The sequence below is a fragment of the Pelodiscus sinensis genome, chromosome 4 (assembly GCF_049634645.1).
Source record: "Pelodiscus sinensis isolate JC-2024 chromosome 4, ASM4963464v1, whole genome shotgun sequence".
Taxonomy (NCBI): domain Eukaryota; kingdom Metazoa; phylum Chordata; order Testudines; family Trionychidae; genus Pelodiscus; species Pelodiscus sinensis.
Genome location: NC_134714.1, coordinates 126,282,357 through 126,309,160, shown reverse-complemented (window position 1 = coordinate 126,309,160; position 26,804 = coordinate 126,282,357). Strand labels below are relative to the sequence as shown.

General features: G+C 51.1%; 2 protein-coding genes across 2 annotated transcripts; both read right to left on the bottom strand.

Annotated features, from left to right (window-relative positions):
• Nucleotides 1-631: 631 nt before the first annotated feature.
• On the bottom strand, nt 632-3,899 carry LOC102461429 (transcobalamin-1-like). Its single transcript, XM_075928494.1, has 4 exons — nt 3,738-3,899; nt 2,326-2,488; nt 1,757-1,875; nt 632-918 (listed from the first exon to the last, which is right to left on the bottom strand). Exons 1-4 carry the CDS (start codon nt 3,832-3,834, stop codon nt 857-859), a joined length of 441 nt encoding a protein of 146 aa, XP_075784609.1. The 5' UTR covers nt 3,835-3,899; the 3' UTR covers nt 632-856.
• A 14,121-nt stretch (nt 3,900-18,020) lies between these two features.
• LOC112546555 (transcobalamin-1-like) lies at nt 18,021-22,708 on the bottom strand. The gene is made up of 4 exons (XM_075928495.1): nt 22,555-22,708; nt 19,737-19,899; nt 18,519-18,637; nt 18,021-18,304 (listed from the first exon to the last, which is right to left on the bottom strand). The coding sequence occupies exons 1-4, from the start codon at nt 22,628-22,630 to the stop codon at nt 18,243-18,245; spliced, it is 420 nt and encodes a 139-aa protein (XP_075784610.1). The 5' UTR covers nt 22,631-22,708; the 3' UTR covers nt 18,021-18,242.
• Between the last annotated feature and the right edge of the window lie 4,096 nt (nt 22,709-26,804).

Here is a 26,804-nt window from a genome sequence, read left to right as displayed (position 1 = left end):
TGTTTCCGAGGGCTGAGCGAGATCTCCTGGGTCTGGCTGTTTGAGAGGCTGACACCCCATGGGTGCCTGTTGCTGACCGGAGTAGGTTTGAATCTAGAACCCTCATGGCTAAAAGCTGGAGCCTGTGCTGCTAGGGTTAGAGGACTATGTTCCCAGAGTGCAGCAAGGGGAATATCCTCCTCATCCCATGTGGATCAGCCGCTGCTGGAGTGGGAGGGGAGGCTTGGACCCAGCTTTTCCCAGGATGGGGGAGGCATGGAGCCCAGGCAGCACTGCAGTGGGGGAGCTGCAGGCAGAGGAAGGGTTAGCTGGGCTCAACACCATTAGCCTCTGTTCCCCACCAGCAGCGCTCCCCAGCCGGCCTTGCTACACCACAGGCCCTAAGGACCTGCTGCTAACTGTGCTACAGCTAGTGCCAGAACCAGGGCAGTTCCAGGCCTGGGGACCGACTACCCAGTGCCCCACAGGGATGGTGACTCCACAGTGAGCCCAGGGCCATAGAGTAAACTTGGGCTGCAGGTGAGAGCTTCTTCGGGGTTGGGGGGAGTCGCTGCCATGTGATGTAGCCCTGCTGCTGTGTTGTGTTTCCAGAGGCAGGTCCCATCCCTCACATTCCCAGTGTCTACCTGGAATAACCCCCGCGGCACGGCCAGCTGTGGAAGAAGGTTTATTTCAGGTGCAAGGGCCAGACACAAGCAGAGCTTGGGAAATAGCAACAGAGACACAACTACAAGACACAGTGGTGCCCCAGGGGGAGATCCTCTGGAAAGGGGAGCAGGAGGCAGGAAGCAGGGGGCTGCTGAACGCAGGAATCTCTGAAAGGCCAGGACACGCTGCATCTTCCTGAGCAGGAAGCTCAGTACTTGGAGAAACTGACTTCCAGGCTCTCTCCGGAGGAGACGGCGTAGCACCCAGCACCTGGAACGGAAGGAGAGGGAAGTGAGACAAACGAGGTAAGTGACCCCTCAGCCCTGGCCACAGCACCATGACAACCCCACCCTGGGTCAGTTTGTCTTTTCCTGGTTCTCATCCCCTCTTTCTTTTACACCTCTCCCCTCCCTATTCCTCTGGCTGCCAAATTCCTAAGGGGCCTGCCTCTGCCCCATGCTTGCTCCTCCCTCCCTCTCTTTCCCCCACCTCCACTCACTTTCACCGGGCGGGGGCAAGGGCTGGAAGGGAGATGGGGGCACTGGCTGGTCGTGTGGGCTCTGGGTGGGGCCAGAAGTAAAGGGTTGACGTTGTAGGAGTGGGGCTCCGGCTGGGGCAGAAGACTGGGGTGTGAGGTTGCTGGCTGAAGGGTTGGGCTCTGGGTTGGGAATAAGGAGTTGAGGTGTAGGAGGGGGCTCAGGGCTAGGACAGGAGGTTGTGGCGGGGGGAGGCTCTGGGAGGGAGTTTGGGTGCAGAAAGGGACTCCAGGCTGGTGCAGGGGGTTGGGATGTGGGGGGGTCCTGATAGTGCTCACCGTGGCTCCCAGGAAGTACCTGCCAGATGCTTGAGGGTCCTAGGTTCTGGGAGGCTCTATCCGTGTGCTGTTCACACACCTACCGGCACTACCGCCGCAGCTCCCACTGGTCACGGTTCCTGGCAGAGCCGGCTTGTTTGTGCCACCGACCGGACTCTTAACGGCCTGGTTGGTTGAGCCACCAGGGTCCCTTTTTGGCCAGTCGTTCCGGCTGAAAGCTGGACAACCCTGACAATTCCTCCCGCTCCCCTTCATGTTGCCCCTCCCCATACCCGCTCTCTCCCACCAGCCCACCTAGTTTCAGCGGGACTCTGTTGCTCAGGAGCTGCCAGTAGGTGCGCTGGGTGTCGTTGGCCTGCAGGCCCCGCACGGAGGTGATGTACGCGCCCCACACGCTCAATGTGTACGTGAAGCTAGAGAGAGACAGAGAGAGTCCTGCCGGAGGCCTGGTTCCCACCGCCTCACAGCCCCACCCCAACCCTCACACCACAAGGGGGTGCGACCGAGGACAGGGGGATACTGAATTCCCTCCTCCCCCCCACCATTCGGGGCAGCACTGAGAAGCAGCTGAGTTGGCCTCAACCTGCGCTCTGAACTTTTCACCCCACAGAAACGTAGCTCCACTAAGTGATGTGGAGGAGCCAGCCTGCACCCCTCCTCCTCAGCCCCAACACTTTCACCCACCCCAGCAAGCTGCAGACTGTGGGAGCCATGCAAGGCAGGAGCAGCAGGGGCATGTTCCCCCTGTCCTCTCAGGGACTCCGCCGCTTTTTCCATTTCTGTTGCCCTGGGAGCCCCATGCAACCCACTAGCCTGCTCTCTGCTGCTGCCACCAGCGCCCAGTTACCAAGTTGAGCAGGTACCTGAATTTTCGGGAGTCAAGAGTTTGGGCGATGTCCATCACGTTGAAGAAGAAGGAGCCCTGAGGCAGGGTGACATAGATGGAGTCATTGAAGGATTTGTACACGCTGTCAGAAACCGTGTAGGTGACACCGATGCGGGAGAAGATGGCAGGTGGGGGAGCACCTTCAGGAATGGAGAAAGAAAGAGAGAGAGATTATCTGCGTGGGTAGGAGAGTGTGTGAAAAGTAGCGGCGGCTTATACCTTGCAGGGCATGCCAGCACTGTTCCCTAAAAGCGGAGTGTGTGGGTTGGCACCCAGGAGAGATTCAGGTGCCACCCAGCTGATCAGCAGTGCGCCCACAGGACCCACAGCTGGCAGCATGAGAGAGTGCACATAACATTTATTACATATGTGGATGGGGGAAAAAAATAGAGTTTGAAGTTGAAACATTTCAAAGTGATCCAAGGGGAACATTTTAATGAATCCAAATCGCGGGGTTGGGGTTAGGTTTTGGATTTTCAGTTCATGAACATTTGAGGTGTTTTTTTTAATGTTTTTGGCCTCATTTGGGACAGGAAACCTTTTTGAAAAGTAGGAAGTTCTCACGGGATTTGGAAACCACCCCCCTGCTGCCCAAAACTTGCTACGTGTGCTTCTATCAACCATCATATTTTTTGATGGCCCCATCACCATCCTTAATACCCAAATGAGGCAGGGCAGTGCGATTATCTATATCGTACAGATGGAAAACTGAGCCACAGAGCACAGCTGATCACAGAATCCTTCCCCCTCTTCCCCCACAACTCTGCAATCGGGATGCTCAGAGCAGTGGGTCTAAAATTAGCCATGCAAACATTTAGGCTTGTAGGAGAGAATGGGTTCTGAGACCCCACCCTCTCGACTGACTCCTCCTGCACTCATCCCTCCTTGGCATTGTAGCTATGCCAATATGCTCTGTTTCTACCCAAGGTAGATGGGGTTCAACCTGACCCAGCCAGTATCTCCAGTGCTGGCAAAGCCATAGGCTGCAGGCCAGCTATGTCCAACCCTGTTTCCGAGTTGGGAGGGGCATCTCTTTAAATCACCATGAGCTGAGCTAGGGTGAGACTCAGCAGGGGTAAGGGTTCCTCCCATCCTTAAAGTGATGCTCTCATTGCAGGGTCTGTCCCATGCTCCTGAGTGAGGGTGGGGGAGAAGGGAACAGGCAGGGGGCAGTGGAATGAGGAGTCCAGACTCCTGAGTTCACCGTCCAGCTGGGTCACCCACTTCTTCATGCCTCAGTTTCCCCATGCATAGGAGGAGCTTGGCAGAGGAAGGATTATCAACACCCTGCAGAGGGCCTGTCCCTTTCTGGGTTCTCTCCCTTCCCGCTGCCACCCAGAAGACACACCGCCCAGAGGAGGGGTAGATGGCACAGCCTCGTTGACTCACCACAGCCACGGCACAGCCCCCCAGAAGCAAGGAACAGGAGAAGGAGCCAAGCTAGTGTGATCACCAAAGACTTCATCCTCCCTCTGTCTGCAGTCATTCCCTGGCTGTGCTGGGACCTGGCATTTATCTACTGGAAGGCGTCAGGGACACGAGGGTGCTCTGTCTTCCTCTGCTGGCTTGCCTCATCCTGCTACTTCCTTCTAGCAGTTATTGAGTAATGTCCAGCAGTATGGGCAAATCTGTTCTCCAGAGACTGGTGTGATGTTGCACCCCATATTCTTCACAGAAATATGATAGAAATGTGGCATCATCAAGACATGCCTGTGATGGGTTGGGTTGCAGAGATCCCCTTGAGTAGCTAGTGGTAGTTCATACTACTGAACCCTCCTACCTATCCTCTGGGACACACCACCACCCTGACCTGCAGAGCCAGAAGCTTCGGTCTCCCCCCTGCAAAGGCACAGAGTTGGGGTCACCGCCCACAGCAGTGTGACACAGGTACTGAAAACATCTCAGCTCTGGGAAGATTCAGTCCCAAGGACTGAACACAGCACCCAGGTGCACCCCCCCCCCTCCCAGCATGGGATCAAAACCCACAGATAAATCCATCTTACTCTGCATACAATTTTTATGCAGAGTATCAAGCTTAAAAGTTTGCTCCCTGTATCAACAAAAGAGAGTTATGCACAGCTGTTGGTTCCCCCCTGCCTGGTGGTAATTATTTACACTGGATTTGATAAAATCATGTTTGTTGTTAATAATAAGTAGGATTTAAGTAGTTGCAAGTGATACTAGACAGATCAAAGTAAGTTACTAAGTTAAATAAAATAATACATGCCAGCTAAGCCTAATGCACTAAGATGTTACAAATCATACTCTCATATCCTGGTTCTTATTTCAGGTGAAGTCCTACTCAAGCCAGAGCTAATCCTTCTGACCTGGGTCCAGCAGTTCTTCCCCACTTCTGTCATTGGAGTTCTTTTATTTCCAGGGTGTGGGGGAGGTTTTTTTGTTTTGTTTGTTTTTTTTGGTATCCTGTTATGGAAGGGAGTAGTCTGTGAAGCCAGCTGAGGACCCTCATTGCTTGCTTCCCATTCCTTATATAGAATTTCCCCAGGGTAGGAAGCCTTTGTTCAGTTCCCCCTGCTGCCCTGGAGAAAAGCACAATATTCAAGTTGGATTCCAGCACCAGATGGCATTGGCACATGTCTTTGTAGGACCAACCATAATTCAGGTTTACAGAAAGATAAGATTATTCACAGATCATTGTCTTGAGTACTGGGCCATTAAGTTCCTTTAGTATTTCTAATGGCATTTGCTAGCACACCTAGCTCAATTAACAGGTTTAGACTTCATATTTCTAACTTCACATACAGGAATGATACTTGCACACAAATAAAATATATGCAGTCAGAGGATTACAAGATCTCCATGATAGGTTACATGCTCCATTTTGCATAAAGCATGCTTTAGTTATACATATTCATATTCAAAACAATATTTCCATAAAATATGGGGGATAATGTCATAATACTTTATGTAAGATGGGTCATGCAAGGTGTCACTGGAAAGGTTATGGTTTACTGACTCTGTTTTTCCAATTTGTATGCATGTATTTCTGTATCTGAAGTTAGGATTATCATCTATGGGTATGTCTTCACTTGCTCCCTATTTTGAAATAGGGATGCAAATGTAGTCTACCGAAATTGCAAATGAAGCTGAGATTTAAATATTCCAGGCTTCATTTCCATAATCGTGTTCGGGCGCTATTTCGAGTTAGCGCTATTTCGAATTAAGGGTTGTACAAGTAATAAGGGTTATTTCGAGAGAAGGGTTTTCTCTCAAAATAACCATGTCTACAGAGAGTCTCTTAATTCGAAATAGCGCTAACTCGAATTAGTGCCAGAACGCGATTATGGAAATGAAGTGCAGATATTTAAATCCCGGCTTCATTTGCAATTTCAGTACACTATATTTGCATCCCTATTTTGAAATAGGGAGTATGTGTAGACATACCCGAAATAACAGTTACAACTATGTGGGTGCGTATTTGGGAAACAGTAGGCAATAAGTCCAAAAGAGCCATTTAAGGACAATAGAATGTTGGAGATACTAATCTTTCACCACCCTGAGGAGCTTCCTGGGATATTGCTTTGACGCTACAGGCCACCTGATGTTCTCACTAGGTACAGAGTACTACCTTAGACACTGAAGGTATTTTTCCTCTGGAAACAAAGGGTGTCCTCTTAACTCTCCAACCTGGGCTGTCTTTCACAATGCTTTGCCAGTGACAATCAGCAAACCCCTCCAGACACTGTGATCACACAGCACAGCCACATGTAGCTAGTTTTCAGGAATACTTCCAGAACCTCTCATGAACCACACACAGAAGATCCTTAGCCAAATATTTCCTGCACTGTACCTCAGGCATATACATACTGTTTTGCACTGCTCAAGACGATCAGTGCAAATTAATTAATTAGTTCACCTCTTCAACAATGAAAAGTGGCATGGCCCATACAGACTCTGGTTTGCCCCTGAGGCATAGCGGGTAGGCTTGGGGATCACAGAGGCAGTAAAGAGGACGGCTAATACAACCCCCAGAAGGGTGGGTACAGCCAGAGGGCAGTGTCCCAAAGAGGATGCTGCTATCTGGAAGTGACATGGGTCCAGAACAGGAGTGTGGAGCACAGATGGGGGAGACACTAGCCCAAGGAGAAGGCGCCTTGCTGATGATCAAGCTCATTCCCTGGAGCAGCCAGCAGGAGGCGCCACAGTGGTGAGTCCCACCCTATGAGCTGCTTGCTGTGGGTGGCCCTCCAACTGTGCTCCAGGCGCCAGGCAGGGTTGGTGGGTGGGCAGAGACAGATCCCAGCTCCGCTGATCAAGTATTTCCTTAGAACTTTCTTCTGGGCAGGTAGAGCCAGGGGATTTCCTATTGGGAAGTTGTACTGAGCACCTGCTAGCAGGGGGCCTAGGAAGCTTCTCTTCTTCCTGGCACCTCTGGGAAACCCAAGTCTCTCTAGATCTGCTGGGCGTGGAAGCTGCCCATGTGTCGGTTTATGGCCATGAAACGCCTTCCCTCTGCAACTTCCGTACGACTTAAATAGCCACTGTCCTGATTTACACAGTGCAGCTGTTGCAGTGCTGGTACCAGTATATGAGAGAAACAAGGCGGGTTAGGCAACATCTCTTAGAGCCCATATGGTGCAATAAAACCTCACCCACCTTGTGTCGTAGACTCCTAGGGCTGGCAAAGACCTCAGGCTGTCAGTGAGTCCAGCCCCCTGCCCAAAGCAGGACCAACCCCAATGAAATCATCCCAACCAGGGCTTTGTCAAGCCAGGACTTAAAAATCTTTAGGGATGGAAATTTCCACTATCTGCATCTGATGAAGTGGGTCTTTGCCCATGAAAGCTTATGCACCAACACTTCGGTTAGTCTATAAGGTGCCACAGGACTCCTTGCCACTTTCAAGCCCTGGGTATAACTATCATCTTTGAAAAATCATGGAAGACAGGAGAGATTCCAGAAGACTGGAAAAGGGAATTGTTTAACTTCTGTGCCAGGAAAGATATTGAAGCAAGTAATTAAGGTATTAATCTGCAAACACCTGTAAGATAATAAGATGTTAGGTTACATCCAGCATGGATTTGTAAAGAACAAATCATGTCAAACCAATCTGATAGCTTCCTTTGATAGGATAACGGGTCTTGTGGGAGAAGCATTGAACATGATATACCTAGACTAGTGGTCTCCAACCTTTTTAACCACAAGATCACTTTTTCAATTTAAGGGCAATTTAAGATCTACCTCAAACCCAAACAGCACTGCAGTACTTCCTTCCCACTCCTTCTTTGAGGCACTGACCCTGCTCCACCTCTTCTCTGAGGCCTCCCCCTGATCACTCCATCCCTCTCTCTTCCCCCTTTCTCACTCATTTTTACCAGGCTGGGGTAGAGGATTGGGGTGCAGGCTCTGGTCTTCGGTCAAGAGGTTTGGAGTGCGGAAGGGGCTCCAGGCTAGACCAGGGTGGGGGATCGGGGCCCAGGCGGGGTTCAGGGTGCAAGCTCTGGGAAGGAGTTTGGGTGCAGGAAGATGCACATCTGGGGCAGGAGGTTGAGTGCGGGAAGGGGCTCAGGGCTGAGACAGAGGTTCAGGGATCAGGCTCTGGCTGGGCACCATTCAAAAGAGATGGCTTCCAGGTGGTGGAGCAGTGGGATTAAGGCAGGCTTACTCCTTCCCTGGCCCTACTCCACTCCTGAAAGCAGCTGATCATGTGCTTCCCCTCATCTACAGGCACTGAACCCACTGCTTCTACTAGCTACAGTTCCCCGTTATTGAGCAATGGGAGCTGCAGGAGCGGTGTCTGCAGGCAAGGACAGCCTGTGGAAACCCCCTGCTCTGTCTTTCTCAGGGGCTGCAGGGACGTGCCAGCCATGTCCAGGAGCAGCAGTGACCATGGGGATAATTACTCAGCCACAACAGGTTAGATATTTTAGAACCCACTACTCAAAGAATTATGTTTAAGGATAAGAAAGAAATGAAAACGATGAAATGCACAGACCAGCCAAACACCAAAAATAACCCACTTGGCAAGCAGTAAAAGAAGTAACAACAACCCCTCACGTGTTTGTTGGGTCGGGAGACGAGTGAAGGACAGTGTGGATTTGTGAGAAGGACAGAGACACACGCCACGTGTGAGCGACAGATTTGCATTGCCAAGTTCCCTCCATCCCCTTCTCTCTGTGGAGACAGAGTACAGAAGTGGAGGGAGGAGGGACACCCTGACATCAGTGCCCCCCCTTCTCCCTCCTACATCCTGCACAGCCAGAAGGAAATTCCCAGGGGGCAGCTTCAAGGCAGAGGACAGGAGCAGCATGAGAGTGGGAGGAGGGGCAACTGAAGTGCCAACAACTGAGAGCTTCCTGGCCAAATCAGTCAGGATCACCTGTCAGAAGCCCCGAGATCTACTGGTAGATCCCAAACTACTAGTTGGTGACCACTGACCTAGACTTTAGTAAGGCATTTGGTACGGTCTCGCATGCTCTTCTTATCAATAAGCTAGGTAAATACAACTTACACGGGTCTACTATAAGGTGGATGCATAACTAGCTAGATAACCATTATCAGAGAGTAGTTATTAACAGTTCTCAATCCTGCTCGAAGGGCATAGCAAGTGGGGTTCCACAGGGGTCTCTTTTAGGCCCAGTTCTGTTCAATATCTTCATCAACAATTTAGATATTGGCATCAAGAGCACGCTTATTAAGTGTGCGGATGATACAAAGCTGAGAGGGGTTGCAACCGCTTTGGAGGATAGGGTCATAATTCAAAATGATCTGGACAAACTGGAGAAATGGTCTGAGGTAAATAGGATGAAGTTTAAAAAGGACAAATGCAAAGTGCTCAACTTAGGAAGGAACAATCAGTTTCACATGCAGAATGGGAAGCGGCTGTCGCAGAAAGGGATCTAGGGGTCATAGTGGACCACAAGCTAAATATGAGTCAACAGTATGATGCTGTTGCAAAAAAAAGCAAATATGATTCCAGGATGCATGTGTTGTGAGCAAGATACAAGAAGTCATTCTTCTACTCTACTATGCACTGATTAGGCCTCAATTGGAGAATTGTGTCCAGTTCTGGGAACCACATTTCAAGAAATATGTAGAGAAATTGGAGAAAGTCCAGGGAAGAGCAACAAGAATGATTAAAGTCTAGAGAACATGACCTATGAAGGAAGGCTGAAAGCATTGGGCTTGTTTAGTTTGGAAAGGAGGAGACTGAGAGGGGCTGAGAAGGGACATGTTAGCAGTTTTCAAGTATCTAAATGGGTGTCACAAGGAGGAGGAAGAAAAAATGTTCCCCTTGGCTTTTGAAGATAGGATAAGAAGCAATGGGCTTCAATTGCAGCAAGGGAGGTTTAGGTTGGACATTAGAAAAAATGTCCTACTTGCCAGGGTGCTTAAACACCGGAATAAATTGCCCAGGGAGGTTGTAGAATCTCCATCTCTGGAGAGATTTAAGAGCAGGTTAGATAAATGTCTGTCAAGGATGGTCTAGGTGGTACTGGGTCCTCCTAAGAGGGCAGGGGACTGGACTCGATGACTCTCGAGGTCCTTTCCTGTTCTGGTATTCTGTGATTCTATGATAACACAAGGAACTCCGGGGAAAGTGCTCTGAGCCAAGATCACATCCAGAGAAAGGGAAAATTTGGGAGCATAAGTGATAAGGGGCCGAAACCAGGGGAAGAGATAGCAGTGGTATAGAGAAGTTTCCTGCGGTAGATATGTAGCCCCTGTCTGAATGGGACAGCGTGTTCTTTATACTTAATACAAATATTTATGATATGAATTTCAGAACTCATAAGCTTGTTGTAAGATGGCTTCTGTAATATCCTTTAATTAATTTATGATTTAATTAATTTAATTAATTTATGATTTTCTGACTATGATCATGCCATATGCTTGCATCAGTTGCATCCTTATGGCCTGCATCTCTGTAATTTCATACTTGCTGATTCCAGTTGCACCCACAGCTGACACTTCAGGTAGAACAATGAAAGAGGCAGCAGTGCCGGGGGCCCATCAGCAAGAGACAATGAACGATGTAAGAACTTAACCTTCCCAGGAACAGGTAGGTCAGCTGGTGAAGAATGGCTGCAGCCATCCAACTGACCATGCCACCTGACACTGGAACCCATCTTAAATTCTGTCATTTTCCATGACAAGCTGGGAGGGGATCAAACTGGGGAACAAAGAATTCTCCTTGGTGCAAACCCTGTTTAAGGGTAGGGAATGAAGTAATCCTGGTGGGCTGTTCTCCCCAGCCACCCCACCGCAATAATGGCTGGAAACTAAAGACCGAGATGGGGGAAGAAATTAGGCCCAGGCTGGAAGGGTGTCTGGAATGTGAAGATTATTAGAACCACGTTTACAGTGAGATCTTGCATGTTACTAGTTCCTTTAGTGTATTAAGTTTAGCTTGAGTCTTTATTTTGCTCATAAGAATGGCCATACTGGGTCAGACCAAAGGTCCATCCAGCTCTGCAGACAGTGGCCAATGCCAGATGCCCCTCTCGTCAGTGGGAAAGAAGCTATTTGCATATATATTTGCATGTCTATGCAACCGCACTTAAGATGCGGCCCTCGGCATGTGCTGTGAGTATCGTTGTGGCCCCCGGGGCTTCCCAAGTTGAGTAGCCTGCTCTAGACAGTGCTTGGTCCTGCCAGGAGGGCAGGGGACTGGACTTGATTACCTCTCAAATTCCCTTCCGGGTGGAGTATTTTATGATTCCGTGATTCTATTATTTGTAGTGAAATAACACCCCCTTCAGTCTCCAGGAGAGGCAGTATAAATTCACCAGGTTTTGCCCTACTAAGATGTTTCCAAAGTTCAGCGATCTATTCCAATCTTGACAAACTGCAAAGAAGTGTTAAAATTATCTTGATTTTTCTACAAGTATTTCAGTTGTTCTACTAAAGAGTTACCCTAAAAGTAAGATTATATATTACAATTTTAAATCTAACCGGTGTGACTTGACACAAACCAAGAGACATGCTAGAGCGGAGGGAGTCGAACGTCTCTTTAATTGTCCTTTGTCACACAGGAATTAGATACAGTGCTCCTTTTCGCTGATTTCTAAGGGTTGTCTACACTTGGTCCCTAGCCCAAACTAGGGATGCAAATGTAGCATACCAAAGTTGCTAATGAAATGTGGGATTTAAATATCCTGCGCTTGATTAGCATATTCGCGTCCGGTCGCCATTTTAAGAAGCCAGTAGCCTGAATTAACTCGCCGCATGTAGACGCGGTATTTCAATAGAAAATCCTTCCCTCGAATTAACTGTTACTCCTCATTGCACGAGGAGTAACAATTAATCCAAGGGAAGGGTTTTCTATCCGAATACTGTGTCTACACGCCGTGAGTTAATTTGGGCTACCAGCTTTTTAAAATGGTGACTGGATGCGAATATGCTAATCAAGCGCGGGATATTTAAATCCCGCGCTTCATTAGCAACTTCGGCATGCTACATTTGCATCCCTAGTTCGGACTAGGGACCAAGTATAGACATACCCTAAGTTATTACCTGCAAAGATGCCTAGAGTTTTCAGGAGCTGAAGCAGTCCCTGAAATCACAATAAAAGTGGCGCCGAAACTCAAACGGCCTCCCTGTGCAGCAGTACGGCTCTGGGTGGGTGCAGCTAAAATGCAGAAGCAGATCTGTGCACGTTGGTTTGTGAAATTGCTTCAGTAATGCTCGCCTTGCTCAGATGGACACAGGAGGTGGATGCTTGAGCTGGTCTAAGGCGGGACGTTACAGGCTTATGGGGAGGCATTGGGAGCTTTGCTTTCTACTCCCGGCTCCCCACGTACTTGCTGTGCCACCTGAGGAAGGGGCTCTCCTATGGGTGTCTCCAAACAGACAGAGGAAAGTCCCTTCCCAGTGGGGAATGACCAGTGGGGAATGACCTACTGCCTTCCTGGGGGGTGTCTAGGGGCTTCACTATTAGTGCTCACAGGAGATAAGACACTGAGGTGGAAGGTACTATTACATGGCATATCCCCTCTAGTAGGTGATCCATGGAGTCCGGCATCTGCTTGAGCTCCTAGCTAGGTGATGGATTCCTCTAGCTCTTGTGGTAACAGTGCCTGGTCCTGGAGCTAGGTTCAAGCCCTGCCGTTGGACCGAGCAGAGCTAAGGATGCTACAGCAGAGATGGACCCATTCCCCTCTCGCTGGAGCAGAGGTGCTGGAACTATTTTTCTAGTGGGGGGATGCTGTGAGCCATTGTACCCAAACTGTAAATCTGCAATATAATTGAGAGAGTCTGTGTGTCTGTCTGTCCATCCGTCTGTGAGTTTGTTTGTCCAGGAACTCCTCCTAAATGGGTATGTGCCAAAGCCACCTCATTTGGTAGGCAGCTCCCTCTTATCCTTGCTGAAAGCGCGGCCAGCGTTTGGTTGCATCACGACAATGGGATGCACCTGGAATGGGATTGTTTCGCATCAAACAGGAAGGGAGGGGTGTGATAGCAGGGACAGTTACACTCATGAATGACCACAGGGGGGCAGCGAGTGCCCCAGCCCCAGAGAACAGCCACTGGCCGGCAGCATGGCCACCACTGCCTCTAGGAGCAGCTGCCCACCATGCCCCGCGGCCCCTGCTGCCCTGGGCCAGCCCTGGTGAGAAGTCAGCAGGTGCACCCCCCTACCCCACCCTGGGCTGGCTCTGGACCCCGGCAATGCCGGGTAAGTCTTCTAGTCCTTTATATAATGGAAACCACTTTGAGCGGTGGCAGCCCTAGTTCCAGCGCCCATGCTCTGGAGTCTCGTTACTCCTCGCCTCCACGAGTGGCAGGGCTAGAGGGTGGTGGGGGTGAGACCTGGTGCTCTGACGTGTCTCACTGATGGCGTAGGCCCCCTGCTGGCTGGTCCCAGCTGCTATCTTCATGGGCTCTGGCTGGTCGGGCTCCCACACTGCTGGGTGGATGGAGCAGGTGCAGGCTGAGTAGCCGTGGGTGATACTGACCCTTGGCTCTGTTTGCTCTGCTCCTCCCTGGCACCATCTACTACAGAAATGTCCTCTGCTCCAGGCCCTCTGCCATGGGGGGCGTGAGCCGCGCCAGCGCCTTCTCCCTCCCCATCGACTGATTCTACCCCAGGTGAGCGAGCATCCTCCAGGCAGTGCTAGGGGCTGACCTGCCCCAGCCTGCTTCAAGGAACAGAGTCTTTGCCCAGTGCCTGGACTTGTTCATCTTCCCACTGAGGGGGGCCTTGGCATTGGCGGGCTGCCCCACTGAGTATTGCTTATGGCCTAGGAGTCAGAAGTTCTGGGCTGTGCTGCTGAGTATGGGCTGGTTTACGAGGTCTGGGTGGGGGGGGGGCAGACTATTTCCTCTGTCCACGTCCTGCGCTGTACAGTGATCATGTTTGCACAAGGCATGCCTTGTGGTGCCGCAATATTACCATGGCAAAGTGCACGGAGCAGGATTTTAGAGGCGAAAGGGATGTGAGAGCAGGGAGAGGAAGGGAGGGGTGTGAGAGAAGGGACAATTACACAAGCTGATATCATGACTAAAACTAGGCTTCCCACAAAAGTCTGGGGCGTGGCCAAAGCAGTTCCTGAAAAACAAAGGGCAAGCTGACACCTTAGCTAGCTCTCAGCAAAGCGGATGGGCCCTTACCTGCTAGGTGGGCATCTTTTGCGGGGGGGCTTATTTTGATGTGGTTTCAAAATATCTTATTTCGAAGTTTGGCACGGTCTACACAGTGCCAAATAAGGTGCTATTCCAAAACATCCCTCAACCCTCATGTGATGAGGTTTACAGGGACGTCGGACTAGCGAGCCTGTTATATTTCGATATAACGGGCTTGCTCTTAAGATGCGAAAGTGCTCCACTGTGTAGACGTAGCCAAAGACGTGTTTGTGGGCAGTCCGGGTTGGAAGCTACAGTAGCGCGGAGGGCACCCCAGTTTCAGGGCAGGAGCTGGCACAGATACTCCTCAGGCTGGACTATCCCCTGATAGCTCAGTCTGTTACAGCAAGGCTGAGTGTCAAGTCAAAAGCTGGGCAGCTCTTGGATCTGAACTGCTCCTGAAAAAAGGATCTTCAGCCGCTTAGCAGGCTTGTGGCCACTCCACCATTGCCCCAAATCCCCATGATTCTTGGTGTCCAGCCAGTGGGGGCTGGGTATGCAGACGGGGGGTCAGTCTCCCTTCTGATGAGCATGGCCTGGTTTCAATCCTCAGCCCCCCTGAGCTCCTCTTTCCCCCCAGGGACGCCAGGTCTCTGCATTCACTCACTGCACTGCTGGGCAGTGCACAGACTCACTGCCGTGAGGGTCTCCCTGAGTCTGCATACAGCCTGTCCCCTGCAGGAGAGGACTCATAGGGGATGTCTCGGAGCAAGCCCTTGGGTGCAGGGAAGCCCCCAGGGAGGAAGGTGTTGTGGTATCTGATGGGGAACCCACAGCACCCCACGTCCTGGCTGCAGCCAAACCAGGGGGCACTGCCAGGGCTCTGCAGGGCTCCGTGCTGCAGATCCAGCTGGTGGGCTGGTGCAACACAAGTGCAGAAGCAGATCTGTGGATGCTGGCTGGGGAAATCGCTTGGGTAACTCCTGTTGCGTTCGAAGGAGGAGGTGGTGCATGGGCTAATCTAAGGCAGGAAGTTACAGACTTAGAGCTGGGACTAGTATTGCCAGCAGATCCAGAGATGTCATCATTCCCCTTTATTCGGCTTTGGCGAGGCCGCATCTGGAGTATTGTGTCCAGTTCTGGGCCCCCCACTACAAAAAGGATATGGACGCATTGGAGAGGGTCCAGCGGAGGGCAACCAAAATGATTAGGGGGCTGGAGCATATGACTTATGAGGAGAGGCTGAGGGACTTGGGTCTGTTTAGTCTGCAGAAGCGAAGAGTGAGGGGGGATTTGATAGCAGCCTTCAACTTCCTGAAGGGAGGTTCCAAAGAGGATGGAGAGAGGCTGTTCTCAGTAGTGACAGATGGCAGAACAAGGAGCAATGGTCTCAAGTTGTGGTGGGAGAGGTCCAGGTTGGATATTAGGAAAAACTATTTCACTAGGAGGGTGGTGAAGCACTGGAATGAGTTACCTAGGGAAGTAGTGGAGTCTCTATCCCTAGAGGTGTTTAAGTCTCGGCTTGACAAAGCCCTGGCCGGGTTGATTTAGTTGGGATTGGTCCTGCCTAGAGCAGGGGGCTGGACTTGATGACCTTCTGAGGTCTCTTCCAGTTCTATGATTCTATGATTCTAGTAGTACCCAGAGCTGGCCATGTACTCATAAGAACAGCTATACTGAGTAAGACCAAAGGTCCATCTAGCCCAGTGTGTCTTCCCACAGTGGCTGAGGGAGGTAACGCAAGAGGTAATCCTCACATGATCCCTCCCCTGTCATCCATTTCCAGAGAAACAGAGGCTAGAGATACCATTCCTACCAATACTGGTTAATAACCACTGATGGACCTAACAGCTATGAATCTGTCTAGCTCTTTTTTGAATCCTGTTCAAGTCCTAGCCTTCACCACATCCTCTGGCAAGGAGTTCCACAGATTGACTATGCAGTGAGTGAAGAAAAACTTCCTTATGTTTGTTTTAAACCTGCTGCCTATTAATTTCATTTGGTGACCCCTAGTTCTTATATTGTACAAATAAATAAATAACTTTTCCTTATTCATTTTTCCACACCACTCATGATTTTACAGACCTCTATCATATCCCCCCTTAGTCTCCTCTTTTCTAAGATGAAAAGTCCAAATTTTTCTAATCTCTTTTCATATGGGACCCGTGCCAAACCCCTCATCATTTTTGTTGCCCTTTTCTGAACCTTCTCCAATGCCAAAATATCTTTTTTGAGATGAGGAGACCACATCTGTTTGCAGTATTCAAGATGTGGGCGTATCATGGTTTTATATAGAGGTAATAAGATATTCTCTGCCTTATTCTCTATCCCTTTTTAAATGATTCCTAACATTCTGTTTTGCTTTTTTGATTGCAGCTGCACACTGAGTGGATGTTTGCAGAGAACTATCCACAATGACTCCAAGATCGCTCTCTTGAGTAGTTGTAGCTAAATTAGTCCCTGTCATATTGTATGTATAGTCAGGATTATTTTTTTCAATGTGCATTACTTTACATTTCTCAGCATTAAATTTCATTTCCCATTTTGTTGCCCAATCACTTAGTTTTTAAAGCTCTTCTGTGTCTGCTTTGGTCTTAACTATCTTGAGCAGTTTGGTGTCATCTGCAAATGTTGCCACCTCCCTGTTTACCCCTTTCTCTAGATGATTTATACATAAAGGCTCCGTCTACACTGGCATGATTTTCCGAAAATGCTTTTAATGGAAAAGTTTTCCGTTAAAAGCATTTTCGGAAAAGCACGTCTAGATTGGCAGGATGCTTTTCCGCAAAAGCACTTTTTGCGGAAAAGCGTCCGTGGCCAATCTAGACGCGGTTTTCCACAAAAAAGCCCCGATTGCCATTTTCGCGATCAGGGCTTTTTTGTGGAAAACAGTACTGTGCTGTCTACACTGGCCCTTTTGCGCAAAAGTCTTTCAGAAAAAGACTTTTGCCCAAACGGGAGCAGCATAGTATTTCCGGAAAAGTACTGACAATCTTACAGGAGATCATCAGTGCTTTTCCAGAAATTCAAGCGGCCTGTGTAGACAGCTGGCAAGTTTTTCCAGAAAAGCGGCTGATTTTCTGGAAAAACTGGCCAGTCTAGACACAGCCAAATTGAGTAGGATGGGTCCCAGGACAGGCCTTTGGGGGACCTCTCTCCACTTTGTAAACTAACCATTGATTCCTACCCTTTGTGGGTATACTCGCTTTGTAGGGATACTTTCCGGCTCGCTGTGTCTCCATGGGAAGGGAAGCACATGGCCTGACCTACAGCATGACAGCCTCCTTTAACCCTGGTCCATGATCCTGGGGCCTCTATCACCTCTGTTTTTTTTCTGCAGGGCTCACTGGATATCCTTTCTCTGCAGGCCCAGGGCAGTTTTCAGGGCCAGCTGAGATGCCTCCCACCTGAACCCAGAAGCAGAAGACGCCATTGGTTCTTGTTGCTGACCTGAGGGGATTCAAATGTGGGTTCCTTGGCACTAAAGGCTGGGCCCACTCCCCTGCTAGGGCTAAACGTCTGTGCCCAGGTTGGCAGCTGTAGGAAAGTCCTCCCCCTCCCATGCAGATCAGCCACTGGGGGAGCGGGGCTTGGACCCAGCCTGGCACAGGGTGGGGGAGGCACGGAGCCGAGGCAGCGCTGCAGCGGGGGGTGCAGGCAGAAGGAGTTGTTAGCTGGGCTCTTAGCACCATTAGCCTCTGTTCCCAGCAGCAGCGCTCCCTCAAGGACCTGCCGCTAACCGTGCTACAGCTAGGGCCAGAGCAATTCCAGGCCTGGGATGGTGACTCCATGGTGAGCCCAGTGCCCCACTGGCCAGCCCCATAGAGTGAAGGGGGGCTCCAGGTGAGCTATGGGGTGGGGGTGGGGTGGCATTGCTCCGGCGCTGACCAGCCATGCTGCTGTTTTTCAGATGCAGGGTGCAGGCCGGGGCCCCTTTACCTGCATTCCTAGTTTCTCTGCCTCCAATAACTCTCCAACCAGCTTCAAGTCAACCCTCCTCTGGCCAGCTCCTAGGTCAACTCCGGGCCCCGCATCGCCCCAGGCCAGGAGGGTGGGATCAGCCCTTCAGCTGTCACTAACCCCTCCATGATCCCTCCCCAGGAGTCCCCCTTAGCGGCCGCGGGGAGAAAGTCAGACTTGCCGGGGTCCATGCAAGGGCTTTATTTTAGGCCTGAGGGACAGACACAGGCAGCATTTGGGAAACAGCCACAGGGACGTGATAGAAGCCCCAGCCTTCCCCAGAGCTGGCCCCCCCAAGCAGGAGATTCCCGCTCATGGGAGCAAGGGGCTGCTGAACCCGGCATCCATGCAGGGGAAAGGCCGGGACAAGCGGCACTTTCCTGAGCAGGCCGGCCGGCGCGCCGGAGCTTAGTACTTGGACAACCTGACCTCCAGCCTCTCACCGCGGGAGACGGCGTAGCACCCAGCGCCTGGAACGAGAGGAGAGGGAAGGGAGGCAAATGGGTAAGTGACCCCTCAGCCCCGGCCACCCAGCGCCATGACAACCCCACCTTGGGTCAGTCTGTGTCCCAGTTCTCAACCCCTCGTTCCCTGACACCTCTCACCCCCCCTTTCTTTCCCACCTCCCCACCCCCACGACCCCTCCTCCATCACATGCGCCCTGTTCTCTGCCAGCCGTCCCACCTAGTTTCAGCGGGACGTTGTTGCTCAGGAGCTGCCAGTAGGTGCGCTGGGCGTTATTGGCCTGCAGGCCCTGCACGGAGGTGATGTATGCGCCCCACACGCTCAGTGTGTACGTGAAGCTAGAGGGAGACAGAGAGAGAGGCCCTGGTTACCACTGACTCAGCTTCCCCCCCACCCCATAAGGGTTGCCAGGCATCATTTTCAACGGGCATGCCTGCTGAGAAAGGGACCCTGGTGTCTCTGGTTGGCCCTGCTCACTGGGTCATTGAACGTTTGGTTGATGGCTCAGCTGGGGGCTGGGGCTAAGGCCTGGGACTTTGAACTCCCTCCAGCCTCCCAACCACCTGCCCCAGCCCAGAATCCCTCTTGCTTCCCTGCCCCACCCCAGAATCCACCGACCCGCGCCCGACCCCCTCCCACGCCGCTCTCCACAGCCTTCACCCCATCCTGGAGCCCCCTCTGCACCTCAAACACCTCATCTCTGGCCCCACTCCGGAGCCCACCCCCCCAGAAAGAGATCACATCCCCTCCCACAGCCCAACCCCCTGCTCCAGCCCGGAGTCCCCTTCTGTTCCCCAAACTCCTGTTCCCCAACCCCACCCCAGAGCCCACACCCCCTTCTTCACACCGAACCCCAACCTCTCACCTAGAGCCCCTTCCTGTACCTCAAACACCTCATCCTCTGCCCCACTCCAGAGCCCACCCCCCCCAGAACGAGACCACATCCCCTCCCACACGGCAACCCCCTGTCTGGTGAAAGTGAGTGAGGGTGGGGGAGTGTGAGGGATGGAGAGAGGGGGATGGAGCGAGCAGGGGCAGCACCTCAAGGACGGGGCAGGGCAGGAGTGTTTGGTTTTGTGCATTTAGAAAGTGGGCGACTCTGTCCCCACACCGCACGGACGTGCAGCCCAGGACTCAGTGAGACTGAACCCCCCAGGCCATTGGGGGGAGGGGACACTGAGAAGTAGCCGATCTGGGCCCTGCCCTCAGCTCCAATTTTGCCATCCCATGGAGACGTCGTCTAGCTGAGTGATGCAGAGGAACCAGCCTTGATTCTCCCTCTTCAGCCCCTGGTAGTTTAACCTGCTGTAGGAGCCATTCAGGGTGAGGGTAGCAAGGTCACTCCCCGCCCTCCTCCCGTGGGAGACCTCCATTTGTTTCCATGTGTCTAGGAGCCCCATACAGCCATCTAGCCTGCTCTCTGTGCTGGGCACATACTTGAATTTGCTGGGGTTTTTATCCCGAGCGGCCTCCATCACATTGAAGAAGAAGGAGTTCTTGGGCACGGTGACACGGATGGAGTCTCTGAAGGTTTGGCTCACGCCATCGACAGCCGTGTAGGTGACAGTGATATTGGCTGAGTGGCAAGGGGTCAGAACACCTGTGTGGAGAGAGAGAGACGGTGACAAGCTCCAATTATACCTTGGAAGGGGTGAGTCTCTGACTACAGGAACCCCAGTCCCTTTGGGGCTCAAGGAAGACCCAGAGATCCTACCAGGAATGTGGTGGGGGCCCAGCAGTGCAAGGGGAGAACAAGAGGCAGACGCAAACCCAGGCTAAGCGTGGAATATCGCCGAGCCTCATTTGCATATCTAATGAGCCGCCATTTTTGCAGAAGAGGCACTTGCGCCAGAAGGAGCTGTCTACACTGCCCCTTCTTGCGCAAGAAAAACCCTCTTGTGCAATGCCGCTATGCTGATTATTTTCAGGAATAACAGTGTTGTACAAGAGGGCTTTTCTTGCGCAAGAAGGGGCAGTGTAGACAGCTCCTTCTAGTGCAAGAGCCTCTTCCACAAAATGGCGGCTCATTAGATATGCAAATGAGGCTCAGTGATATTCCACACTTAGCCTCGTTTGCATATCTCTGGCACAAGATCACACCAGTGTAGACATAGCCCCAGAGAGGAACTGGGTGATGGCCCTTTGGTCAGGAGGTTACTGGCTTTGAACCCAGGACCTCTGGATCTGTGGCTTGCTACTGCTTGAGCTAAAGGCCAAGGAGCAGTGATTTGGGAGCTAGAGCAGATCCCTATATTGCTAGGTCATCCAGCCACTGGTTGTTTAGAAACAAGAGTAAACCTGGTTAGGAATTTTTCAACTGAATGTTTTTCACCGAAAAATGAACTAAGGAGGAAGCCGTGTTGGGTGGGAAGAAACTCTTGCCGTGAAAAATTTGTGGTTAAAAAGCGTCCAAACTGGAAAGTTTTTCTCTTTTGAGTAGAATTGAGAAATTTTAGTAAATTTACCCAGAAAGAAAAGAGGGGAGAGTGTGAAGTTGAAGCATTTTGAAGTGATCCAGAGGAAATAAGTTGATTAACTCATCCTGTGGGTTTTGTTTTCTGGGATTTTTCCCTTCCTGGTTCAGGCACATTTGAGATTCTTGCCATTTTAGCTTCAGGCAGGACAGGAACATTTTTTTAAAATATAGAAAATCCTCATGTAACGGGAAAAATATTCATCCCTGCCCCAAGCGTGCCAGATGTGCCTCCACCCCATCCCCATGCTGAATTTTAGATGGCTCCACCACTGTGCTTAACAAGACCCTAATGAGGCAGGGCAGTTTTGTTGTCTACGTTGCCCAGATGGGGAAACAGAGACACAAAGAGACACAGGGCAGATCTGCACAGCACATGGGGGTTGGGGTGGGGGCAAACATAGCAGAGTGGACATTCAGGCTTGGACTAGAGACCCAGCTCCCTACCCCCATCCTTCTCTGGCATTGTCGCTAGCCTGAGAGGCTCTGCCCAGGCTGTTTACACCTGGCTAAATGGGGTGTGACTACAGTCCCTATGCTGGACCACGTCTCTAGTGCCCCAGGCTGGCATGGTCCCGTGCTGCTGGTCACCTGTGTCCTGGCCCTGTAACAGCTGCATCCTTGATCCCCGCTCTCTCTTCCCCTCCCCCTTTTCCTGAGTGCCATGTGTGACATTTCCCAGCCTGGGGATGAGCGGTAGGAGAGGTAGGAAGTGAGAGGCTGCTGTGGCCTAGATGGCTGGGGAAACAAGGATATTGTAGTCCAACCACTGACGAGGTGCAGAGAAGGGAAACTCCTCCTGAATCCCCAGCTGGACCAGATGGACCAGTTTCCAGGGCGTCACTCTGTTTGGGTGACAGCCACACTCCGTCACTGTGGGCGGCAGGGCGGGCGGGTGTAGCTGGTGCGTATGATGGGGAAAGACGCTAGCAGTGTCGGTGCAGTGGGAGTCGCTCTGCTAAACATTCCAGTGTGGATGGGAGGTACAGGGGGGTGAGATGAGAGCTAGGTAGGATGTGTATCCATGTACATATCCATCCTGTCAGGCAGGCTTAACTCTGTTGCCCAAAGCCACAAGGTGTCCCGGACTATTGAACATTTCAGTACTTTGGGGAACTGCCGTGGCCTGGGCACACAAAGTCACGCAGTACGAGGGAGCAGGAAGGGGTATTTTTAAGAAAGGGAGGGTCCCCCCCTCCGGTTGTATCCCCATCCCAGCTAGGGAGCAAACCTCTGAAAAAGAGCACCACACAGTTTAATGCTGGACCAATGGCCTCCCTTTTAAGCCATCAGCTACTTTGCATTTATCCGTGTGCTGGGTGGGGGGGGGGGGTGCATGTAGATATTCTGCACGGTCCCAGAGAAACAGGCTGTGCAGTGGGGCTTCGCAGCTGGGGGTGGGATCTTTTAAAATCACCATGAGCTAACCTGGGATGGGACTCGATGGGGTTCTGACCTTCATCGCCTCCACCCCTCAGGGATGCTATCAGTACGGGTCTGTCTCATGCTACCGAGCTGCGGTGGGGAAAAGGAAGCGGGAGGGGAACTCTATCCCCTGGAGCAGGCTCTGGGAGGGAGAGTCCAGACTCCAGGGTTAACCCCTCCACTGAATCACCACTGCCCCGTGCCTCAGTTTCCCCATGCACTTGAGGAGTTTGGCAGAGGAAGGATTAACAACACCTGCAAAGGGTCCACCCCTCTCTGGGTTCTCGCCCTTCCCGCTGCCACCCAGAAGCTACACCACCCAGGAGAGGGGTACGTGGCACAGGCCATTTGACTCACCACAGCCACGGCACAGCCCCCCAGAGGCGAGGTACAAGAGCAAGAGCCCGGCTAGTGGGATCACCAAAGACTTCATCCTTCCTCTGTCTGCAGTTGCTCCCTGGCTGTGCTGGGAACTGCCCTGGGACCTGGTATTTATCAGCTGGAAGGAGGTGACGAGACCAGGTTGCTCTGCCCTCTTCTGCTGGCTTGCCTCACCCTGCTGCTTCCCGGTAGGAGACACTGAGTAATTCCCAGAAGTGGGACTGGATTCATGCGGGGGTGTTAGGCGTTGCAGCCCAGGGCTAAGGATGGCCATGCAAAAAAGTCTCCAGGCTGCCAAAATTACCGACCTTTTGTGAGGGCCCCTTAGCCCAGGGCCCTGGACTGCAGCTACCAAAGCCCTTGTGTTTTGGCCATCCCTGGTGGGACGGGGAGGTAGCAGGAGTGCAGCTCTGCATGCTGCTGTCCCCCTGCCCTGGTGGGAAGTACTGGGAACTCCATCCACACATGTCCCTCACCTGTCACTGCAGCTCCCATTGGTCAGGAATCATGGCCAATGGGAGCCATGTGGGGCGGTGCCTGCAGGCGAGCACAGGGCAGCACACAGCCCAGGGCCTGTCCCACCAAAGCGAGCTGCCCAGGTAAAGCATCCTGCCAATGTAGACGCTCTTTTTCCGGAAATATTTATAACAAAAACTGTTCCATTTTAAGCATTTCCGGAAAATCATGCCAGCGTAGACGTAGCCGCAGAGTTTGGGAAATAGCAACAGAGACATGACTACAAGACACAGTGGTGCCCAGGGGCCTGTTCCACTGAGGGGAATATCTCCTGGATGGGAAGGAGGGAGCATGGGGGCTGCTGAACCCTCAAATCTCTTCCAGGGGAAAGGCCGGGACACACTGCATCTTCCTGAGCAAGATGATCAGTGAAAATTAATTAATTAGTTCAACACTTCATCAATGGAAAGTGGATTATACCCCAGTGTGGGAAGTTGGAACACAGAAATTCCCTTGGGGTTGTCCCTGATCATACTGCTGATGCCCATCTTCCTGCTCCGTGGGGCTTCCCCACCACAGGGCTGGAAGCTCTGGTTTCCCCTAGGCATGGTACAGAATTGGGGTTACCGCCCTTGCAGAGCAACTCAGACACTGGGCCAGTTCAGCTCTGGGAGGACTCAGGTATAAGGACTCAGCACCCAGGAAATCAATTCCTACAAGGGACCAAATCCCACACAAGTCCATCTTACCCTGTGAAAAAGTTGAACACAGAGAAAGCTCAGCAGGATGTGTTTATCAATGAAAGAGAGATATGCACAGTGGTTGTTTCGTCTCCCAGGTAACAATTATTTACACTGGGCTGATAATAAACAAAAGTGTTGTTATTAAGTACAGACAGTAGCATTTAAGTGGTTGCAAGAGAAAAGAGACAGATCAAAGTCAGTTTCTAAGTTAAAATAACAAAAATTCATTAGCTAGTCCTAATCCACTAAGAAATGTGTTATATGCAAATCCTTACCCATACCATTTGTTCTAAACATCTCTTTCACAGACCCCTAGCGTGGGCCCAATCCTTTCTCCTCTTCAGTCTTAGATGTTTCCAGGTGGTATTTAAAAATGTAAAATAAAAAAGGGGGGGGGAGGGTCTCTTGTCCTCTGGCAACTGCCCCTATTCTTTGTATGCACTCCCTCATTATAACCCTTTTGCCCAATGCAGGAATTCTCAGTGCTCAGATCAAACTTCTCTCACCTTGAGTAGAAAAGTACCAGATCTGAAGTGGGTTTCAGCATTAGGTGGCCCGACCACATCTCTTTCTAGGACCAACCACAGTTTGGGCTTTCAGGAATTATAAAACCATTCACAAATTGCTGACTTGAATGCCAAGCCATTAAGTTTCCAGAGGACCAGTAATGGCCTTTGTTAGCACGTTTATATTATAAACAGATCCACACTTCATATTTCTAACTTCACGTAGAAGAACGATACCTGTTCAAATTAGGTTATACACATTCAGCAGATTGGAAGATTAAAATTGATTTCTTACATGGGGTATTTTGTCTAAAGCATCTTTGAGTTATCCATCCTCCTATACCATTCTTTGTAAAGCATAGGAGTGGGGGTGTGACACCCCGCCTTTGCAAAACCTAAGCTGATACCAAGGACATCAGGCAAACTGTTACAGATTAAAATAATTTTTGACTACAAAAGATAGATTTTAGGTAATTATATGTGAAAGGCAAAAAGTCAGAGTTAGTTACCAGATAGGGTTGCCAGATGGTTGAACCAAAAATACCAACCCCCCCCCCCCCCGCCAAAAAAAACCAACCTTGTGACAAGGGCCAAGGAGGTGCAGGGGCCGCAGGGGAAGTGGTCCAGGGAATTAGAAAATGGAAGAGGCCAGGCTGGAGGCTGTACATGGTGGAGACAGTCCTGCAGCGGGAGGGAAGGGCACAGGGTGAGGGGGAGCATGCCGGACAGCGACGCATGCTGCAGGGGAGCTTGGCGATCCGGACACTGTATGCCACCGGCAGCAGCTCTGGGTGTCCCCACAAAGCAACAAGGGAGCCACTTAGGTGCTTAGGAAAGGTGCTAGCGCTGGGTGTCTGCAAGGGTGTCCTGGAAAGGGGGGGAAATGGCGGTGCTGTTTGTAGCCGGATCCCAATGAGTTTTCTGGGACATTTGTTGCCTTTATTGGAACACCAGGACAGAACCCTTAAATACTCCCAAATTTCCTCTTTCTTAAATGTGGGACTGTCCCAGAAAAAAGGATCATATGGTCACCGTACCTATATGTCTGCAGTGGCCCATTGCAACTCAGAAAGCCACCTGGCCACTAGAGATCTGTGTTCAGGTGGTGTGTAAGCTCCCCTGTTGGAGCTCTTAGCTACAGCACAGCTTTAGTTTGAAATGTAAGTTCTGCAGAGGAGGGTTGCCCTGGGACAAGGAGTCAGTATTTTGTTTACAGACAGAGGCAGGGTGATTAAGATAAAGGGATGGTGATTAAATTAGGGATCTGGGAGTCTAGCCTGTAAAACAGGAATCCCTGGGAAGGAAGGAATGGGTATAACTATCATCTTTGAAAAATCATGGAAGACAGGAGAGATTTCAGAAGACTGGAAAAGGGCAATTGTAGTGCCTATCTATAAAAAGGAAAACAAGAACAACCCAGGAAACTACAGACCAGTCAGTTTAACTTCTGTGCCAGGAAAGATAATGAAGCAAGTAATTAAGGAATTAATCTGCTAACACCTGGAAGATAATAAGGTGTTAAGTTACAGCCAGCATGTCAAACCAATCTGGTAGCATTCTTTGATAAGATAACGAGTCTTGTGGGAGAAGCATTGAACTTGGTATACCTAGACTAGTGGTCTCCAACCATTTTAACCACAAGATCACTTTTTCAATTTCAGTGCAATGTAAGATCTACCTCAAACCCAAACAGCCCTGCAGTACTTACTTCCCACCCCTTCTCTGAGGCCTCCCCCTGCTTACTTCATCCCCTTCTCTCCCCCATTCTCACTCACTTTCACCAGGCTAGGGTAGGCGATTGGGGTGCAGGCTCTGGTCTTCGGTCAAGGGGTTTGGAGTGTGGGAGGGGCTCCGGGCTCCAGGGTGAGGGATGGGGGTCCAGGTGGGGTTCAGGGTGCAAGCTCTGGGAAGGAGTTTGAGTGCAGGGAGATGCACGTCTGGGGCAGGAGGTGGGTGCAGGAGGAGGTTCAGGGCTGGGACAGGGGTTCAGGAAGCAGGCTCTGTCTGGGCACCGTTTAACTGAGACAGCTTGCGGGTGGTGGAGCAGTGGGGTTAAGGCAGGCTTACTCCTACCCTGGCCCTGCCCCACTCCTGAAAGCAGCTGTCATGTGCTTCCCCTCATCTACAGGCACTGAGCCCATTGCTTCTACTAGCTACTTTTATTGACCAATGGGAGATGCAGGAGCAGTGTCTACTCGCAAGGACAGCATGTAGAGATCCCCTGCTGTGTCTTTCTCAGGGGCTGCAGGGACGTGCCAGCCATGTCCAGGAGCAGCAGTTACCATGGGGATAATTACTCAGCCACGGATGGTTCAGCATTTTAGAACTCACTGCTCAAAGAATTACATTTAAGCGTAAGAGAAAAATGAAAACGATGAAATGCACAGACCAGCCAAACACCAAAAATAACCCACTTGGCAAGCAGTAAAAGAAGTAACAACAACCCCCCACGTGTGTGTTGGGTTGGGAGACGAGTGAAGGACAGTGTGGGTCTGTGAGAAGGACAGAGACACACGCCGTG

Coding starts and splice junctions, on each gene's coding strand:
- LOC102461429 (XM_075928494.1), bottom strand. CDS start 3,834: ATGACTGCAGACAGAGGGAGGATGAAGTCTTTGGTGATCACACTAGCT. Junction 2,489..3,737: donor GGGGCTGTGCCGTGGCTGTG/GTGAGTCAACGA, acceptor CCATTCCTGAAG/GTGCTCCCCCACCTGCCATC. Junction 919..1,756: donor CAGAGTCCCGCTGAAACTAG/GTGGGCTGGTGG, acceptor CTTCCGTTCCAG/GTGCTGGGTGCTACGCCGTC.
- LOC112546555 (XM_075928495.1), bottom strand. CDS start 22,630: ATGAAGTCTTTGGTGATCCCACTAGCCGGGCTCTTGCTCTTGTACCTC. Junction 18,638..19,736: donor AAAAACCCCAGCAAATTCAA/GTATGTGCCCAG, acceptor GTCTCCCTCTAG/CTTCACGTACACACTGAGCG. Junction 18,305..18,518: donor CAACGTCCCGCTGAAACTAG/GTGGGACGGCTG, acceptor CTCTCGTTCCAG/GCGCTGGGTGCTACGCCGTC.